The sequence below is a fragment of the Phaethon aethereus genome (genome assembly GCF_964289735.1).
Source record: "Phaethon aethereus genome assembly, chromosome: 1".
Taxonomy (NCBI): domain Eukaryota; kingdom Metazoa; phylum Chordata; class Aves; order Phaethontiformes; family Phaethontidae; genus Phaethon; species Phaethon aethereus.
This window is the reverse complement of record NC_138575.1, coordinates 58,471,734-58,493,370: the sequence shown is the minus strand read 5'-3', so window position 1 is coordinate 58,493,370 and position 21,637 is coordinate 58,471,734. Positions and strand designations below refer to the sequence as shown.

At 47.8% G+C, this 21,637-nt stretch overlaps 1 protein-coding gene across 2 annotated transcripts; it reads right to left on the bottom strand.

Annotated features, from left to right (window-relative positions):
* Positions 1 to 1,473: 1,473 nt before the first annotated feature.
* On the bottom strand, positions 1,474 to 20,930 carry CSNK1E (casein kinase 1 epsilon; the record flags this gene model as incomplete). 2 transcript variants are annotated; one of them, XM_081999569.1, is made up of 9 exons in its annotated part: positions 1,474 to 3,698; positions 4,102 to 4,241; positions 4,345 to 4,537; positions 5,054 to 5,202; positions 6,751 to 6,921; positions 13,590 to 13,818; positions 14,506 to 14,654; positions 14,817 to 14,927; positions 20,855 to 20,930. In XM_081999569.1, the coding sequence occupies 9 exons, from the start codon at positions 20,928 to 20,930 to the stop codon at positions 3,666 to 3,668; spliced, it is 1,251 nt and encodes a 416-aa protein (XP_081855695.1). In that variant the 3' UTR covers positions 1,474 to 3,665. The 2 variants fall into 2 exon arrangements, with proteins under 2 accessions (XP_081855695.1, XP_081855694.1); XM_081999568.1 differs by having other exon boundaries at positions 1,474 to 4,241.
* Positions 20,931 to 21,637: the final 707 nt, after the last annotated feature.

The following is a 21,637-nucleotide window of genomic DNA, read 5'->3' as shown; positions in this document are numbered from 1 at the left end:
CACGCCTGCGCACGGAACGGCACGCCCCGCCCACCCACCCCCCTGCGCCGCGCCGGGGCGGGGCGGCGGGAGAACAGAGTGACGTAACCGCCCCACTCTTAAAGCGGCACCGAGCGCGGGGCTTCCAGCGCTCCAGCAGCTCTTTCCCAGCCCCAGATCCGCCTCTGCCTCAGAGCCCTTTTCCCCAAAAATCCGAGGAAATACGTGGCTGCGTTGGAAACCAAAACCGTACCTCAACTCAGGCCAGAACAAGGGATGTTCAGTTACCAAAAAACCCAAAACTAAACAAAACTGAAGAAGCCCAAAGCCAAGCCCTACAGCCCTTTAATACACAAGCAAAGCTTGCTAGCCGAGGCAACACAGCGGCTGAGACATGCCTGATGACTTTCTCCTGCTTCTTTTGAGAGGCACTTGCCCTCTTCTTTTGAAACAGAGATGCACCCACGGAGCTGCTTCCCTGTATCTCCCCAAAATGGCGGTGCACTCCCCTCCTGTCTTAAAACAGAGCTCCTATCTGAAACACAGCAACCACTCCTGAAGCCAGCCAGATGAAGGCCCTGCTGCCTCCACGCTGCAGCGAGGCCACGCGCTCAGTGGAGCAAAGGCACCATGGCGAGGGACATGTCTTCCACATAGGCAATGTTCCTCTTTCACATAGAAAATGTAGAAGGGAAAAAGTCCAGTTTCGTTCTGATCCCTCTAAAACACACTCAAAATGGAAGCAGGACCAATGCAGGACAGAGGCAAGAGGACAACACCCTCATACCCCTGAACTACCCTCCTCTTCTCTCAGCTGAGGAGCTGGAAGCCCCCCGCAGCAGGCAAACAGAGGAGCAGCTTGGAAGTCACCAAGATCCATCATTTAGTCCCAGCAGGTATTTCTGAAAAATCAAATGTCAAGAGTTTTTACACAGCCTGCAAGAAACGGGCCTCTCATCTGGATAATGCAGGGAGGTGTAACTATAGGAACAGTATTAAAATTTAGTAATTTACTGCCAGACAGGTCAGGCAACCAAAGGGGGAGAAAGCCAAAGAAACCCCACCACCACAGACACCAAAGCAGCAGGTGTCCCTTTACAGGGAGTTCAGCACATTTGCATCAGGCACAGCGTTGTTGTCAGGGGCTCAGGCTGCTGTCCTGACCCCTCTCCTTCCCCTTTCTCCATGATTTAAGTTCGAGGATAGAAGCAAGCAAGAAAACACAAAACCCAGGGTCCACCTCTGTCAAACTCAGAGCACACCCAAAGCCAACAGCATGGAAAGGTCCCATCCCTCTCCTCCTGAAGGCCAGACGCATGGGATGCCAGAGGCTCAATCCCAGGAACCAAGAGATCCTGAATCGGATTTCACATAGCTTTCGCTGTTCCAAGGCTGCAACTGCAGAGATCAGCTCAGATTTATTTTTAGGCGCTCCAGCCCTGTGCCTTTTTTCCAGTAATTCTGATCAAACTCATTCCTGGAACTCAGGAACAGGTTCAGACACAAGACAGCACTTCCTGCGTGTAAGATGTCTCTCCCAGCAAGGATGCCAGGAAAGGAAGAAATGACAGATGCTGGCGTCACTTTATCATTTTCTACTTTATTACTTCAAATTAACAACCACGATAAAGCTCAAAAAAGTCCAATATTTACACAGGAAAAAAGTACAAAATCCCCCCCAAAGTTCTTCAGGTTTTTTTTTTGTTTTTTTAAATTACAAAGTAATAAAAAGTTTTGCTCTTTAATTAAAAAAAAGAGAGAGACAGTAAGAGGGGTAAATAAATTAGGAAAAAAATAGGGAGGAAAAATAAAGTGTTAAATAGAAAGGATAAAAACAAACAAAACAAAGACTAACCCCACCCTCCCCGCCCTGCCAACAACCCATCGGCTCCACACTACAGTGACAGTGTGTCTGCTACAGGCCATAGGTCGCAGTGGTGATCATTGTGTTTCAAAGCCCCAAGTGCCACAAAGCAGCTTGAGTATTCCTAAATTATATTTAAAAACAACTAAAACGGGGGGGGGGGGGGAACGGGGGGGAGAGGGCAGGAAGGGGTTGTGCATGTACGGTGGATCTTACTTGGGGTCACATGAGGGAAGGAGAGAGGAAGAGCCATCGCTCCGAAAGAACACCAAACTCCAGTTTCTGTGCGCCCCTCTCTTCTCCTCAAGTCCCACACTCTCTCCGCAGGAATTAAAACAAGTTTTAATTAAAAAAAAAAAAAGATAGAAAAACACGCACAGCCAGACAAAAACAAGACCCCGCTACAGGGATGGGAAGTGGGTTCTCATCTCCCTGTATTTCAGCTCCAGCCTTCCCATCCTCCATGGGACCAGGTGCCTTTCCACAGAGATCCGTTGGTGCGTGAGGACCGCTTGGATCAGGGAAATCTGGCAGTTCTCCCGACAGCCAAAAAAAACAATGCAGAGAAGCCACCCAAGGAAAGGAAGCCCAAGTCAATGATTAGGCCGTTGCCGCAATTCCCCTCACAGCTTAAAATTCATTTAATGTTTGAGAAAAGAAATTCTGTTATAACAAAAATCAGACTTCTACCATCAAGTATGGCTGGAATCTGATTCCCTCCTGGCCCACAAGGCTCCTGGAAAAAAAAGGACACAAAAAACAAAACAAACAAACAAAAAAACCACCACCACCCCATCCCCTGCCCTCAGAAAAACAAGGACAGCAAAGTTAAAAAAAATAATATGATTTGAAAATTGGGGGGGAAAAAAAGCAGAAGATATCCAAAAAGAAGAGGAGGAAAAAAGAAAAAAAAAAAAAAGAGAGAGGAACCAAAACCAGGAGCAGAGAGTCAGGAGAAGGGGCTGAGGGTACCCAGTGGGGGCAGCATTAGGGCTGGAGGGGTAGCAGAGGTGTTCCCACACGGCTCCCACGTCGTCAGATCCTTGGAGGCGCTTGCACTGGGGGACACAGGCGGCCCTCTCGGAAATGGCTCACGCCAGCGCAGGGGCACAGCTCGACTCCTCGTCGTTGGCAAAAAGAATTTCTGTCGGGGGTTGTTTTTTTTGTTTGTTTGTTTTTTGTCTTTTTTAGTTTTTTGTTTGTTTTTTGGGTTTTTTGTTTTTTAAAAGAAAAATACAGTGAAGACACTAGAAAGAAGGGAAAAAAAAAAAAGAGAAAAAGGGAAGAGGACATTAGGAGAAAAGGCTCTTCCCAGTACTTCCAATGACAACTGGAGTGTAACAAATCAAATCAGCCCTTTCTTCTACACTCCTGCCACTCCTTGGAGTCACCTTGTCCAGCTACTGTCATTTCCTCTAGAAGAGGCACTTGCTAGCTGTGCAAAGTCTCACACACTTTATTATGTGCTCAGCACCCTCCTCCCCAACACTATCACGCTGCCAGAAAAGCGTTCATTAGGAACTAACAAAATGGCTCCCTGGCCCAGCACCTTCTCCACCCTCCCTATCCTCCTGGAGAAATGGAAGCTACCTTCACACCCAATATAATCCATCCCCCCAAGGTTTTGGCAGTCAGCCCTACTCTTCTCTCTGAAGCCAAAAACCATCTCAAGGTAAGGCAAAGGGAAAGGAAATGTACCAATCCCCCACAGCAACATCAAAGCCTTGATCTAATCTATAATGCCAGCAATTCCCTCCTTGGGGGATCCCAGGCCCGAGGACAGGCTCACCTAAGCAAACACTGGTCCAGTGGCAATTGCTCCTCACTTCCCAAGGTGATCAAATGGCACACTTGTCTAAAAGAAAGAAAGAAAAAAAGAAAAAAAAAAAAAAGGAAGAACAGGTAAGGGATGGCAAGGAAGAAAAAGGCATGAAGGACACCAAAAGAGCGTGGCTCATGTTTCTCTCAGGACATCCTCCCTCTCAGGAGTTTACTGTTCCACTTCTCCAAACCACTGTGGTCTGGAAGACAACCAGATGAAGGCTTACTCCAACCAAGGCAGTGCTAAGAAGACAGTCCTGAGCATGGCCTCCAGAAAACTGAAGAGCCAAGCCATAACCTGGTACCACTCCCCTCACCACACTGCAGAAGCTTCAGGTGCATGTCAGCTCCAGCAGATCAGGTAACAACTGCTGTGGGGCCCTTAATCCTTCTGGGACATGCAGGCCAAGGCCACAAACATGGCAACAGGGACTCACCTGTGACGCTGAAATCCGTGACACTTCTTGCCGTCCTGTGAGGTCAGATGAGGAGACGTTGGCAGGAGCTCCTCGGTGTAACCTCATGCTGACCTTCCTCTCCCTGTCCACTCTTGAGATTGCTCTGGGGGACGTGTTTCCTGTCGGTGCAGAGAAACATGGGACAAGAACATCAGTCAATTGTTTCAGCTTCCAGCCAACAACAGGGGTGGCACCCTCCTCCAGCTCTCCCACCCCACTCACCAGACTGTTGGATTCGGGAGGTGGGGGTGGAGGCCATGGGCTCGGTGACATTGCGAAGACGGTTGGCAGTGGCTCCAGCAGGTGGGCCGGGTGGCAGCGCTCGCGTGGCTGATCCCCGGAGCTGCCCCATCCTCTCTTCTCGCTCATGCTCTCGCCGCTCTCGATCCATATCCTCAGGGTTCCGGGCTGCTCCCTGAGGAGGGAAGAAACCCCCACAGCTGTCAGGCAAGGAGACAGCAGCAGCCCCAGACAGAAAACACACAGTGCTCCATCATGGCAAGAAAGCAGAGCTCCATCCACAAAACACATTCTCCTCCCACCATCTTCCAGTCCACCCAGAGAGGGCCTCATTCTCTTCCATGAAGAAACAGGGAAGAAAGCATACAGTGCTACAGCTGTTGTTGCAATCCAGATCTGTGTCCTGCCTCCAAATATAGTTCTCTACTAAAAAATTATCTCTTCCTACCTATAGTTCTGTTGACACACATACTCCATCAGACCCACTCACTAACACAACAGTAGCTATACCCCCCCAAAATGCTATAGCACCACCAAACAACTCTGCCTATTTTCACTCTACCTGGTTCCCCTTCTCAAGTTGCTCACCAGGGATTAAGTGCAAATGACAGGCAGTTTCTGACTTTCCTCCCCCATCTCCACGCCACCAATCAACCCCTGCCCATTCAGCCCTTTCCCCACACACACTCACAAATTTAAGCATGTTCCAGTCAAAAACATAGTCGTAGGAGAAGCCTTGGCGGTGGAAGAGGTTACGGAAGAGCTGCCGCAGGTACGAGTAGTCTGGTTTATCATCAAACCTCAGTGAGCGGCAGAAGTTGAGGTATGTCGAGAACTCAGCTGGAGGGAGCAGAGAACAGTTGGTTGTTGAACACCATCCAACCCCCCTGGTCCCATCAAGGAGCCACTGCAGCCTTTCAGCAGCAGTGCGCTGCACCAGAACAGCACAAACAGAGCACTGCGTAATGAAAACAGAGTCTGCTGGTTGCAGTGCTTTGGCCACCAAGAAGAACCCATCCCTATTTTACCAGAGGAAATCCTTACATATCTCTTTTCTGGCTGCCTCTCCAAGCAAGAGGTAGTAAGTCTCAGAGGCTGCTGAAGGAGAGTAAGAAAGCAGGCCTAAAGAATAGGTGGAGGTGAGCTTTGGGAAGCCCAGCTTAGACCAGAGGCCCTCCCAGTTCAGTAGCCTGTCTTAAGCAATGGCCAGAAGTAGACAGCTTTAGAGGAGAAAGACCAGGGCAACCATGTCTGACACTTTCACTGAGATTAGCCCATCTTCCTCCTACTTTCAGCTCAGGCAACTTCCTGATGGAGATGTAGTTTCTAATTATTTAGTAACCCTCAGTGGATCTCTCTTCTGTGTAGCTGTCCATTTTCTCCTTGAACTCCTGTAAGCTTTAAGAATCCACATCATCTTCTGGGAAGGACTTCTACACATCTACTACTAGCTGTGTGAAGAACCACATCGTTTTGAAGCTGGCAGGAACCAGCTTTGTTTCTCTTCCAATACAAGAACTGGGGCCACCAAATAATCAGCTCCCATCCAAACTTCTGGAGGTGTAACAAGAGTGTATACTTCTATCACCTCTCTAATCACCTCTTTTCCACGTTCCAGCGAACTCATTGCTTGTATAGAAATCACCTCACCTCTGATCACCCTTTTGACCCTTTCCTGGACCTTCTTCCGGTTCTACCGCATCCTTTCTGAACTAGTAGGATGGACCAGAGCTGCACAGTGCATGCAAGATGCGAGCGGGCCATGGTTTTATGCATACTGTTCAGGCTTCTTTTCTTTCCTAGTAACTCCTAACACCCGATCCGTTTTCCTCAGTAGCCACTAAGCACAAAGTTGATGCTTTCACAGAACTGTCTATTCTAACTGCAACAGCTCACTGGTGAGTGGCACTGGTCAGCTCAAAGCCTACTATTCTGCATGTGACACGAGGATCAAGCCTTCTGCTCTCCCCTCACATACATTACTCCACATTTACCTACAAAGACCTGCATTTACCACTTCATTGCCTTGTTATTTCTGGGATTCATCACAGCTGGCCCTCATCCTCATTACCCAGAATAACTCAGGATCATCAGCACAACTTCTCACCTCGCTGCCCACCCCTGTTCCAGACCATTTCTGAGGTCCTAAAGATCTCTCTCAGCACCTTCACACCCCTACTAACACAAGGCAAAACTCTTCATAAAAACACGTTTTGCACTTCTGAACCAGAACTGCACCGCTACCAGTCTCTTATCCTTCTCATCATTGGTGTCAGCAGCACCTCCTGGTCTGGGGATACTGGGCATTGCCCTTAAGGACTCAAAACTCCATGGGGTGAGAGCAAGCCATGCACTAGACAAGACAGCCATCCAGATCAGAGCACTTACAAGGGTACCCTTTGCAGAGCACCTCAATGGGCGTTGACATCTTTTTCTCGCTGATCCTCTCGTACTTTTGGCGCTTGGTGGCAGCCTTGAGGCCCTGCCAGGGCAGTGAGCCCAGGTTGAAATACATGAGCACGTAGCCCAGGCTCTCCAGGTCATCACGGCGACTTTGTTCTGTGGGAGGAAGTTACAAAGGGGCAAGGAGTGAGCAGCAACCAAAACTGCTTTGGAAATCACACAGCTTTGGAGGTGAACAAGGAACAAAAGAAACACCACCTCTCTCTTTTTTGTTAGACAAACTTGTAGAAGACATTCCAGTACAAATTCCTGCAGGGATGTTCATATTGTAAGAGTTAAAGCACTCCTCTCCCCATACAGCCCAACCCATTGCATAAATGAATAATTGCGCTGACTACCTCCTCACTTGGACAAGCCTTAATTTACACAAGAATTCAACAGCTCAAGAAGTGCTACAGCGACACTGTCTACTTTGCTCTTCTCAATCCTAGAGGAAGGGCACCTTCTCCACCCAGAATGATACTTCACCCTGGGCATTAGTCATGATGGAGGCAGTCACAGAAAGACAAAGCTAACAGAGGTAAACCCAATACAACCCTTTCAAACACATCTTCTAATTAACCTGCTGATACCCTTTACACAGGGCAGAAATGAGGAACTAGTGACCCCCTCTTGCAGTAAACGACTTTGCTGATAATTTAGAGAAGGCTAACGTAATACTGTGCAAAAATCTTTCCAGATTGGTGGCATTTTTCAAGCTGTGGAGGAAAGAGGCATGAATACGGATGTGTATTTTGAACAAAAGGTTCCCCTCCAGATGAGGAACGACTGTGTAACTGGCATCATTACCAACTCTACTCACAGCAAGGGTTGCCCTTAATATGCCATTGTAAGGGCCAGCTTTTAGATGCTTATTTAGGGCAGGGAATTGTTTCCCAAACAAAAACATTCCATACTGAACTTGCTCTCTGTAATGGCCAAGCCATTTTAAGTTGCAAGTTAGCTCAAGATGGAGCTGACACAGAATCTCAGCAACTGAAAATGTTGACTGGTTAACTTGTGAAACTCCTCCCAGCTCCTCACAATATGCTTACAAATTCATCTATAAATTTTGCCAAGCAGGTCTTGCCCCTGTTCCCCTGCCAGATAAAATAAACTAAACACTATGAAGAAAGTACTTTACATCTTGAGGAAAACAACAGCTTACATGGATAACAGAGGGGAAAAAAGGCTTGAGGGAGGGCACAGGAGTAGAGGAAAAGCTGAAGAGATTTGTCTATTAGATTCATCTATACTACAGCATGTTTTGCTGAATTTGGTGACACATCCTAGAAGATGCTGCAGATTACATATTGGTCTGTGGGTTAATTCTCAGTGTCAGTTATGTGCTACCACCTGCCCCATTCAAAGGCCAGTAGATTATTAGGAGTTACCTCTTACTCTGCTAACTGAACTGAGCCCTGACAAAGGAGTAGCTGTAGCAGGTCACAGATCTATATGTTCAGATGTACCAACACAAGCTGTGGGTCACAATGGGCTTTTCTTCTCCTGCATGACTCTCCTAATCTCTTAGTGGTTTTGACGACTAGGAGGCTTGAACAGTTAAAAATATTAGGGCAAAAAAAAAGCACTGTGGTTGCAGAAAAGGAAGGCATCATCACTCCATAACTGAGAGCAGAGAGCGTTTGGTTCAAAGCACATCAAATGCCATAAAAATGACACGTTTCAAGAAAGGAGTAGAGGAGAAAGCAGACGTGCACATCCCTGAAGTGTCTTTCTTAGAGCATGCAGAAGTAACAGCATTTTTTTGACCTCACTAACTTTCTGCCTCAAGTTGCCAACTTTAAGGGGCTAATACTTCCTAATCTTATCAGGCTGCTGCCAAAGATAACTACTGGGAGATGCTTAGATGCTATGAAGGGAGAAGGGAAAAGAAACCCACAGTTTTGCATTTAGCCTAAGGCTGGGACACGTGTACTCTGAGGGCTGCGATTACACACCATGCATACCAAATAAATAAGACTAAACAATATTTGATAATGACCTACATCCTGAGACAGGAGGCCTGTGGAAATGGGAGTCAGAATGCATATCCAGGGCCCAAAAGCACAGGTGATGAAGGTAACCTCAATCCTGCCATTTGCCAGCCCTTGATTTATCCATGCTACAGCTTTAAAGCCTGCAACTGTGGGTTCCCTGTCTGGAACGTGGGGGTGCCCCTCAGAGTAGGGGAAGGCAGGGCAGGAACCAGAGAAACCTACTGAACAGACGAATCAGCCTTTTAGAAATAAATCAGGATCTTGTCTCCAAAATCTTGCATGAACTCCACACTGCTTAAGGTAGGCTGGACCACATATCTCCATTTGCATGGTGGACAGCAGCTTTGTGCACAGCCACCAACCCCACTCAGAACAACAGGAGACATTCTGCAAATCTATGTCTAGGCACAGCCCTAGTAATTTGGGGAAGGCCAGAATTACAGACTTGAGTTTAGGGAGACTGCAGTCAGTGGGGGATGCTACATGTCCTTACTGGAGGCAAGGAGAGGAGTTACAAAACCAAACTGGGCAGCTCACTAGTATCCATTATATGCATGCAAAACATACCTTAACTGTGCCTTAACACAGCAATATTATCAAGGAAAAATAACTGTAAGCAGGACACCAAATTATTAAAATGCTGAACGATAGATGTCTGTGTTTCATCCTTGAAATATAATTTCTCAGGTACATATGGTCATTGTAGCCCACTTAATGTCAGTGAGATTCAAATTCATGAGGAGTATGAAGCACCAACACAATGGGTCAAATTGCCAAGCTACCTCAAAGCACTGTAGCTGTCTTTCACTTGTAACCCTAACTAAAAGATCCTGAATTAAACCTTGGATGATGGTGAAGAACAACAGTACCTACATCGCATTTCTTTGTTTCATCTTCAGTTACTTTTACATATCCCCAAGCTATCTCCAATTTTTTTGTATTATTACAGCCTGGCCTCATGTATCAACAGCCACAGGATACTAGGTAACAGACAGCAAAAGTGGAGTAATTAGTTAGAAAAAAGTTCACCTGTACACACCAAAGAAACATTGTTTAACATCACTACCTTCCACTTTTAGAAGCTTGACAATCATTGACTAACTCTTGCAGCATGCCTGGGACACAGGAAAAAGATCTCACCGTACAGTTTGAAAAAAGAGAAACACAAGTGACATGAATGCGTGCCCAGAGCAAGTCAGTCCAGAAGCAGGATTACAGTCATGACCTGTGATACCACATCACACTTCCTCTCTCCGTTTTATTTCAGCTTCTCAGCTGTCCTACAATAGATGGGGGGCTGCTACTTTTATAAGACATTCATCCTTTCCTCGCTCACTCGCAAACCCCCTTTCAACACAAAACACAAGGTCGCCTCCCCACACAACCCAGCCTGACCTCTCAAACCCAACCCACTCCGCAAGCAATCTGCTGCCAGTTCCCTCCCACTCCCAGGGAGGTTCCCAGCCAGCCCACACCCTCACTCCCTCCTCCAAGCAGGGTCCTCAGAAAAAGCCGAGTCAGGAGCGAGTAGCAGGACAGCAAGTTACCTGGGGAAGACATGCTTGGGCAAAGACAGGAGACTGAGGACTCACTGCTTCATTTTGTTCATGCCAAAACTTGTTTCTTTGCAGCCTAAAGGGCACCCTGGTCCCCCAGAACAATGCTCCCCTCCACCCTGATCCTATCCAAAATTATGCTGTTTCCATGCAGGACTCCCTAGAAATCAGCTGTCTTCACTGGAGCCAGCCCAGCCGCAAGCAGTCTTAACCAAGCAATGTTCTCCTGACTACACACTCCGATCCAATTTTGCATATGCTGGGACTACACTTCCCCTTTCTCTCCCCACTGCACAGCAACAGCCTTTAAAACCACACAAAAATCTGGAATGGGTGACAGAGGGTAGGATGAGCAGAATTTTATCAGCCTATGCTGATGCCACCTAGGGCACACATTTAGAGAGGAACTGCCCCCAGCCTCCTGTTACCCAGACAGAGCCCACCAAGCTTCTTCCAAAACTGTCTCCTGGGCACCCCTGGGCATCTATTTCAGATTTTACAAGCTCCAGAGGGTGCAAAGGACTCTCATCCCCAGAGCATGTGAAAATTGACTGGAATGCGTGAACCAAAGCCTGCACAGTCCAATGACTCCCCCAGCAGCAAGTCTCCAGCTGTGGAAACCCTCCCTGATCTTGCCTCCTACTTTTTCCCCCCAGTCACTGGCTAAAGAATGTGTTTCCTCCAGACATCGGAATGCCCAACCCTTAGCTTGCACATTCAAATAAAGACATTTATTCATTTGCTATTCCCGTCACACGAATACCCCGGCACCTGGTTCCTTCCTTCTCCCTAAACCGCATTAATGTAACATTAAGACAGAGAATTTAGTCGCTGAAAGTCAAAAAATTCAGAGTGATGGTTCCCATGGCAATGCTGCTAACTCACAAACGTGTCTGTCAAACACCCTGCGGCAAGGTCTTGAGAAACAGGAACTCCAGCTGCAACCCTGACACCCCATCCCCTTTCCTCCGGGCAAGTCATGTAACCTTTATGCCATTCAGGGGAACTATCTGCAACATGGAGATAATATACCCGAGACCTGTTGCGCAGAGTAACTCACACCCGGACCTTCCTGAAGCAAAGGGCATGAAGAGAGCGACGGCTATGCCCATACCAATGGCATATGCAGTTTGCCCTTAGATTAGTGTTCAGACATTGTTTGTTCATCCTGATACACAAGCCAAGCACCAGTAGTAAAGGGCTAAGTTGGGGTGGGATGAATAAAGTCCTTCAAAAAAAAAAAAAAACCACCCAAAACAAAAAACCAAACCAATCCCACAACCAGACATTCAGCCTCTCGTGATCAGTTCAGACAGAGCAGGCACACACAAAAGAATCGACAGACATAGTAGTAAGAATTATTTTGTGCATGTCTCCTTCAGGCAGTTACCATGGCTGTGGAAATCTAGACTAAGAATTCAATGGAGAGTCAGTTATATATAAGCAGGTCAAGGCAAAATGCAGAAGACTCATAAAGCTCTACGAGAACTATTTTTACTACGTGGAGGAGGTCAGGAGATCACAGCCCACTCTCAATACACAACACTCCCCATTTCAATATAAATAAAGCATTTTTAGTCTACGGTTATACAGTATTAAGCAAGGAAGACAGTGGGAAACTGCTTTATTCTCTGCAGTTTGAGACTGCAATTGACTCCAGATTTCTGAGAAACCATCTGCAAGAGGACAGAATGGGACGCTTTCCCTAGGAAGAATGAGGACATGACATAGGGACAGACTTTTTAGCAGGGCCTCTTGTGACAGGACAAGGGGTAACAGTTTTAAACTGAAAGAGGGTAGATCTAGTCTAGATACAAGGAAGAAATTTTTCACAATGAGGGTAGTGAAACACTGGCACGGGTTGCCCAGAGAGTCTGTAGATGTCCCAATCCCTGGAAACAGGTCAGGTTGGACGGTGCTCTGAACAACCTGATCTAGTGAAAGGTATCCCTACTCACTGCAGGGTGGTTGGACTAGACAACCTTCAAAGGTCCCTTTCAACCCAAACTATTCTATGAAACCCTGTGGAAGCTGTTAGCTTAGAAGGTTTGAGTTCCCTCCTCTGACTTCCAAATTCCCAGTTTATACGTTTCAGAAGAAGGTCTCCCAGAGATACAAACTGAGCTGTGAGCACAGAAGCTACTTTCCTGGGTCTGCAAGGCAGGACAGCTGCACTCTTCAGATTTGCCAACCAGCTACAGAACCAAGTCAGCCTGCTTAGAACAGACCTTACAGTAACTAAGAAAGTCTCACACTGTGGACAGACAAAGTTTAGCCCACGAAGAATAAAAAGGTCACACACTGGAGAGAAGTATCTGGAAGAGAAAACTGCAAGAGGTTTTCACTTCTGTTCCTCACAGCAACCAGGTGTTGTGTATCAGGGGCTCATTGCCAGGACAAGAGTTTGGGTGACTTCAAGAGGTTTTAGTGCAGTGGGTACTAACCTGTACAAGGTTTTTTTTTTACAAAATCTGGGATGATGGCCATCACCAGTGTAAGACCTGGCTGAACTCTCAGCACTCTTTCCCAGTCCAGTTTTATCCCCACAGTACTAGTCATGGAGGCAGAGCCCTACCTCCCTAAAGCTGCCTCATCTCTCTCAGTGGTGAACAAGGCAGTGTTGGTTCACAGACACACACATACTTTGAAGGCCCATGACACCCAATCCTTGATCACAAAACCTGGATGTCCAGGCAGTAGGAAGCCTCCCCTCATTTCAGCTTCTTATACATCTCCAGCACATTGGCTGCCTGCATCCTCAGTGGTGGGTAACAGGAGCATGACCATATTGCAGTGGGCCCGTATCCTCCAGCTCTGACAGCTACAGAATAATCACCGATAAAGGCACTCCGGAGTCAACACGAGACGTTTCAATTGCACATACCCCTAAAGGCTCAGTGCCTGCAAATGTCTCCTTTACGTATCTAATCACCCTGCAAAAATTGTGCAAGGCAGAGTTAGTAGCAGTAAAGACAGGGAGGTCACAGCCCTGATGCTAAATAGGGCCCCGCTGTACTAAGCAGCGCACAAACACATACTGGCAGACAATTTCTGCCTACAGGAGCTCAGAGTGCCACAAAAGGCAGGGCGGGTAACACAGGCCTAACAGTTATTTGCCCAACACCTCAACACAGATCAGCAGCAGAACCAGGCAGAGAACCCAATCCCCTCCTTCTGGGGACACACTACCTCCCCGGAAAGCCCCATCAAGGGGCAACAGCAGGCTCACCAATTCCCAGGTGGGTGTTGATAGAGGCATAACGGGCTGTGCCAGTCAGATTCTTGTTTTCCCGGTAAGGGATGTGCTGGTGGGTCCGGGCATCTCGGTACTTCTTGGCCAAACCAAAATCAATGATGTATACTAGGTTGCCTTTTTTACCGAGGCCCATAAGGAAGTTGTCTGGCTTCACATCCCGGTGGATGAAGTTCTTGGAATGAATGTACTCAATACGGCTGATCTAGAGGGGGGGAAATAAATAAATAAATAGTGAGACAAGCGAGAAGGAAACATCATAACTGCATCTGATAAAAACAGTACTCTGTCCAGGACACTGGCCTCTCAGAGCAGGAAAGGGGATATTTTGCAGAGAATATCAGAGATGACAGCCAAGCAAAAGACACCTTCTGGAGGCAGAAGGATCTGGAGATGGATACAGAATTCAACCCTGCACACCAACCCAGTCCTCAATCTGCAGAGGTCACCTTTAGTACTGCAAGGAAGGATGGGACGCAAGTTTGTATGGACTAAAACTTTGAGCTTCGGCATTGACACCAGTCAACTTTCAAACTTATCCAGGCTGGGAAAGGAGAGGGTCCAGAACAGTTAAAGGTCTTAAACCCAGGGCACGCGCAGTTGAGTCAAGATAGGTAGCAATACCAATTGTTCATCACATAGGCAAAAGCACCTATGCATGCAACACTAATACAGGGTGAGCAGCAGGGGAAGAAAGGAGGGATGGAGATCAGGAAAAGCCATCAATGCCTAGGTTCCAGGCCCCCAGCTTCATCAAGAAATAGAAACCTGGCAGCCACTTGCTCCTAAATGAAAAAAAAAACTGGGATATAGCAGTTCTTGAGCAGAGAGGATGGAGGGAGGGAAGGCATGGAAAAAGAGACTAGGCACAAATGCTTCAGAGGAAACTCACCATCTGGTCTGCCAGGAGCAGAACTGTCTTGAGACTAAATTTGCGGGAACAGAAGTTGAAGAGATCTTCCAGGCTGGGCCCCAAGAGCTCCATCACCATCACATTATAGTCCCCCTCTGCTCCACACCACTTAATGGAGGGGATACCCACTGGGGAAAGAGAAAGATTAAGCCCATGGAACAGAGGAAAACTGCTGCATTCCCTGCCGAGATGATCATATGCAACACCAAATAATTTCCTTTCTAAGGCCCTCCAGAATAATTTCCTTCTTCAACCACTCCCCCAGCCCCATCCTCTCCTCCCCATCTCACCTCCTCCCTGCATCATCTTGTAGAACTTGCTTTCAATGTGGAGCTGGGGATGCTTGGTTTTGACACATTCCAGTTTGATGGCCACCTCTTCACCAGTTGCAATATTGGCTCCTGCACAGAAATGAGGGTGAAACGAAGATTGTGCAAGCTTCCACTCAAGCTAAACACTTTTAACAAGGCCTGTACAGATGCCAAAACCTTAAGATTTGCCCTGAAATTTATTCTCTGTGACAGACATGAGATTCAGCCACTTCATACAGTTTCCCGCACTGTCAGGCAAGCGAATAGGAAACCAGCTCTGATCCTGCAGACAGGCTAGAACAACAGTCCTACAAAATGTTATCTGCCTCATTATCTCAGAAAGCGCCAGACTTTGGGAGGTCAATCTGTATATATCAGCTGTACCTAAATCAAGTGGAAGTTTTAGCTGTCCCTGATCATATAGTTAGGCCCTAAACCCAAGCCAGCCCCTCAGGCAGTGATATGGAGTACCTCTTCCCAAGCAAAATTACTGGTTACCTCAGGTACATCGTTTCAACAGAGCCAATTAGCTCAGGAGGAGACATTGCTAACATTCTCAGCAACCTCTGTTTTTTTCCACAGCCCTGACCTGCTCAATACAGGCAATTCCCAAATCTCCAGCTTCTCCCTCTCCTGAGGGCTTTAATAATACCTTTATCTTTTGCCAACACAGAAATATTTGCTATATCCTAAATTAGAAGCGTGAAGAAATAAACTGAATCCGGTGCTGAATGAAGCTACTCAGATGCCTTTGTTGAAGGTATTGCTAGATAGTTTGCAATGACACAAAACCACCACCCCACGCACTTCTTTCTGAAAAGAACTGAGCTGCCAGCCACGAAAGCCAGCGCTCTGGTCCCAAAGTGCACTGTCAAAGGAGGAACAGGCTGGTCTCTCTTGTACTAGCTGAGCAGATTCCAGATGTTTCACATCATCCTAAAATGGAAAGAACGAAGATCTGTACACAGGTCACGGGAATGACACTCAAGACTTGCTTCTCTCTCCCCACCTCTCATGCCTGCCTCACACACACAGACAAGCCATTCCTCTGGAACTACTAAAAGTTGCACTCAAACACAAATCAGAGAGCAGCTCACGAACACTGTTATAAAATAAACTACTATAGAACATGCATGCCAAACGTGAGCTGAAGTCAAAGGTCATGTTTTGTAGCTATCCCACAGCTAGTTTTGGTAAGTCTGGCTAATTTGTGTCTCCTGATCCCTGTGATAAGACTTTTAGAGTCCACAAGAACAGTTGTACATAGATCTCTCCAACCATCCTCTTTCACACACCACCTTCAGAGCCAGGGACAAAGGAGAAAAAGGAAATGTTCACACAACTGGACCCCTTCCTCCCCTGGATCCTAAGGAAATCCATCTCCTGTTCAAGAGTTCTGGCTTGTACAAAGTTAGCCAAGAGCTGCCTGCTAGCTAAAAGACGTCATCTAGATACTACAGCATTGGGTAGAGACAGACAAGCTGCTAGGAATTTGTAAGAGAGGAACAAAAACAATCGGGGCCTAGAGGGATTGATTTACTAAGAAAGATTAAAAGAGCTAAATATGTAACATAGACAAGAGATACAACTAAGAAGGGTGGGGAGGAAGAATGGGGCATGACAACAGTCTGCAAATATTTAAAGGCTGTAAACACTAAGGAGGGAGAGGAATTATTTAGGGTGCTCTGAGGGAGGGGAAGGAGGAGCAATGGGATGAATTTAGTAAGGAGTTTTACTGAAGAGCGAGGAGAAGGGAAAGCGAAAAAGCCATCCTAAGAGCTAGAGCCATTCGTCCAATGGTTACTTTTGGAAAGATGCTGACATTTTCCACTTAAAAACTGCTGGCCAGCAGAACAGGTCTGTATGTTCCCTTCACTCCACTACACGACCCTTCTTACAAGCATCAGGAGCGCAAGGAGGAAAAGAGCAGGAAAAGGGGCTCAGATCACAGTAAGAACGTGGCCCTGGACTAGTATCTACCTTTTAAGTTAGTGTTCAATCACTGGCCCTCATTCAGCATGGAAACAACCAGGACATCTAAACAGATAAGAGTCCTTCCTTCCCTCCTCTCTTTCTGCTGCCTTTTTGAAGGCTCTCCTCCAAATCCTCTGCACCAGCTCTCTTGTCCGTTCCTTGGGGGAATTTCTCCCTCTCCTAGTCCATCTACTGACACACAAGCAAAAGTCAGCACAACTTTTGGCAGCAGTAGCGTTAGCATTTCATGTGAAGCCTACCCCCACACCCCCAAAGTTGAACAGTGGCAAGATGAATGAGTTCTCATCTCCATGTTACTCTGTGTGTTTAAGAAGATGACGATGCATCCGTCTACTAGGCTGTCTGCAGGTGAGGAGTGTTACCTGTGAGCATGTAAAGCAGGAAAAAGGAGGGATGAAGCATTATGAAAACTTAAGATTCTGCAAAATGTGAACATGGCATTCAAATGATGAACATGGCCTTCAGCCCCACACTCTCCATAGCCCAAATTCAGCTCTTAGAAAAAGAAGCAACAACCCTGTGGCCTGGAACAGCAGAAGTAGGAGCAATCGGACCTAATGAGGAGTCATTCTTTGCTGAGGGGGTTACCAACGGAATGGTTGAGGCTTGCTCCCTCCCCAAACATCTTCAGGTTTCTCCCTCTACCATTTTTTGGCTAGAGATCTGCACAGACAGAGACTACCACAAGCAAGGAGGGAATTCACAGGCAGGAGTCTCTCTGATCCTTTGTTCCACATATTAACCACCATCTTTTTTAAAGATACAAGTACAAATGCAACAGTTCCCCACTCCCTCTCCAGACTGGAAAGCACCGCATTTCAGACAAATGCAGCAGAGCCTGCCTAGCTTCAGCCACTCAAGAGACGTATGTAGGATCGAGAATAATTCCTAACATCCACCCCCAGTCTCGCTCTGCTGTGGGGGCTGCACAAATTCAATTCATTCATCACGAGCTGTTTGAAACTGCGCCCCGGGGACAGAGGATGTCACCGGCTAAACAGGATCTTTTCAGAGTGGAAGCCTCACTGCATGTCTGATACAATAAACACCGCCCTCCCTGCGCATCGGGCAAGCCAACAGGCACGTCCCCCCGCTCTCCCCACCACCCACTCCCCTCTCAACAGCTTGGCGGGGAAGAGAGGAGGGCTAGGAACAGATGGAAGGAGTCAGATAGGGCGAGAGAGAGTTAACAGGCCAGGAAACAAAGGGAAGGCACTCCCCTCCCAGCAAGGGAGGAGCCTGCCACCAGGAACTGTCCCCAGCCAGCACAGGTCCCAGCATGCTTTGTCTGCCTCACCATCCCCAACTCCTCTCCACCACCAACGTCCCCTCCAGTGCATCCCGGCCGCAACGATTCCCACCACGTCCAGCAACCCTGCCCTGCCCCTTGGCCAACACCTCCGACAAAGCACCTCTCTTCAGATGGCCCGAAGGTCTCAGCAATTCCTCTGCAAACTGGGTTTTGCTCTTCTGAGTGAGCATTTTTAGAAGCAAACAGGGAAGCCAAGGCCCAGGGCAACTGGATCTCATTTCCCACCCTGCTGAACCAACACCAGGAGAATCCCCCCATAGCACATCTATCCCCAAGGCAGAGCATGGAAGCAAGGCATTGTGCTTTAAGCCCTTGCCGAGGATTAACAGAAGTCCATCCTTTGTGTGTGCCCATGTGGAAATTCAAGTTTCCTCCTGACAGAAAACCCACAAGCAAATCCCAAAGAGCACAGCACACAGCACCCATTGGTAACATAGGGGGTGAAGGCACTAACATCCTGAGAGGGAGAATCTGGGAACAAAGCATACAGCCCGTGCTCACCTTCAGAGACAGACAGGGCTTGTCTGTCTCTGCTCTGTCTCCACACCATTATCAGGAGAAAGAACTGCAAGGTGAATCTGCTGCAAGAGTGAAGTCCTCATGAAGGAGTCCCTCTGTCTGCAGAGCAGACTGTGAGAGGATAGCATGAGCACAAGCATCCTCCAGACGCACCATCAGAGACTACATGCCTGATCCCTCCAGGCTGGGGAGTCACCCAGGCTCCAAGAAGTCTCGCTATCACTGCTTCAAAACACACTGGCTTGCACCTCAATGAACATCACAAGGGCTTTGATACTGCGTTCAAGTAACTTGGTTTAATTTGACAGTTGGAGGCATCCCACTGTGCTCACCACACGTGCCCCTCATGTTGTTTGGTTACTGGCAAGGTGGGCACAAGCCCTTCACCAGAGCCCCTGTTTTCCATGCCCTCTTTGCATAGGTGGATGACCTGTTATGTGATGCAGAGGCCTTTCCATTCAGTACCTCCCTTCTTTTTCCACATGCTTCCCAGATGTTTTGCAAGATCCTGACAACTTCTACTGTCCTAGAGAGGGTCTGGAAGGCTTCCAGCCCTACCACAAGTGGAAAATGCTGTGTCCAGGCTATCACCCCTCAATCCCTAGCACCTGGGAACTGAAACCACTGTCACCCAAGACACTAACTGGCTGGAGGGCCACAGAGGAGTGACAAACAGGAGTAGGCTGCAGTGAAGGCAGCACACAGTGGAACTGAGATCCCAGACCCATTATTTATCATCTTTGTTCATGCTCTGGATAAAGATGGCAACAAAGCCTGTTACTGATGATTCCCACAGGATACTTAATCAAGAGAGGCTGCCAACACCAATCAAGAGAGAATAATAAAGCAAGAGGGAACTGGAGATAAAAGCCAGAGGTAGAAAACAGAAGGTGATTTACAAACACAGGGAAATGTAATCTGAACTAGAGGGATTCAATGAAAGGAACTCAGGAAGGGATGGGAAGATGTTGCAGAACCTAGAAGAGACCTCCTACAATACAGCTGACGTGGCGCTAAGGCCAATTCTGCAACCTGATACAGTGCTGGTGATGGGGGAAGCCAAGGAGACCCAAAGCAGTCTATGCAGAGGCATCCCATTACAGACCACTCAAGGGTAGCCCTTTCCTGCCCAGCACTGGAAATACCACACCTCAAATGTTGCATAGGCTCTAAGTTGCTCAGCAGATGAACAAACCAGGAAAAACTGAAGGAGCAGCAAGAGTGAGGAGTGGTGGATGTACTCAGAAGCAAAATACAACTCAACTGAGCACATTAACAGTCAAGGAGCGTATGATGACCATCTGTAAGTACCCAAAGGGTGAAAACACCAAGAAGGGATAAGGCAATCATTCCACTGGCCTGCGGGACTACAGCTAAACAGGTAGTGGTGAGAACTAGACAACAGGTAAAGCCACACCAGCACTCATGGAGGGATCGATCAGGCTGCTGGGTAGTCTCGCCACTCTGGCCCCACACGGTTTGAGCCAATAAAAACATCAGCAGGCAAAGCATCAGGGAACCTATCTACAGATCAGTGTGCTGGCTTGGAAGAACTTCTCCCCAAGTGACCTGCCATGGTAACAGGAAACCCAGTGTTTCATGGGCTCTGTCCATTGAGCTCCTAGCTCAGGTCATTCCAGACATTAACTCTAAATCCCATTACAGATCTAACAGATCTGGGCCCCAGGTCTTTAACCAGGCCAGCCTCTCTGACCTGTTTTAGACCTCCTGGCCTCAGACCTCTCTCTCTCAGGTGCTGGACCACCTCTTTGACTACGAATCTCCCCAACACTTTATTCCTTCTACCCTGAAGGAACAGCCATCTCCTCCCTTTCCACCACCCACTCTTTATAGTTTATGCCCACACACACACAAGCTCAAGAAAAGGAAGCAAAGAGAGCTGGAGTAGGGTGTATGACAAATATGCCCTGAATAATCCAAATCTAAAACAGTCTGATCAAACATCACTGTGTCTCCAATATCTGCAAGGCAAAGCTGAGCTCATCCCATTTCCTTTGCCATCAGACGACCAGCAGCAACCAGCGGTATTCCTTGAAGCTCTTTTTCTCTCCACCACCTCCAACCTTACACGGTGCCCACAAATATCAACACCCAAGGCAAACAACCCCAAGACAATGATGCAATTGAGAAAAACAACCTTGCAGGTGGAAGGACAGAGACTCACACTCACCCAGGTAAATGTCTCCAAATGAACCGCTGCCAATCTTTCTGCCCAGCCGGTATTTGTTCCCCACTCGAAGCTCCATGGTTCAGTCGTGCTGAGAAAAGAAGCACAGAAAGCGCAGCGTCAGAGCAGAAACAGGAAGTGAATCATGTAAGGCTGTAGAAGAGGCCTCACCACTTCACCCAGAGGCTGGGTACAGTTTTTAATCTTGAAATACTCCACTTTCTACATGGTCTTTATCCCCCCTCCTCATCTCCTGGATGTCCAAGGACTGTATGAGCTAGAACTGCTAGAGCTGCAGGAACATGACCCTTTCAAGCATGTTTCCATATTCCCACTATGGGAATGAAGCAGGACTGAATCTCTTCCCCACCGTTTTGTTCAGACACTGGGGCGGGGGCAAGAAATCCCTCCTAAGAAGGTTTCAGTGGGCAATCACTTCACACTACCATGAAGACAGATGGCACTGCTCCTTGTAACCTACAGGACCTGGCACCCGGACGGTGGTAACCACGTGAGACACCAGAAGGGACAGGCATAATAAACCCTATGAGAAGGGGCGCTCTCCAGCCCAGGCCTAGACCTGCACCTCGGTGGCAGCAAAGCACAGGACCCCAAGGGCTGTGAGAGACAGACAGACTGCCAGGAGCAAGCGACTCCGTCGCCCCTAGGCGGGGACCGGCACAGGGGATGGGGAGGAGACATCTCGCTGAACTGAACCCTGCGGGGCGAGGCGCACACTGACTAGGAACACCATTTGCTTATCTCCACTCACTTCTGCTGATGGGA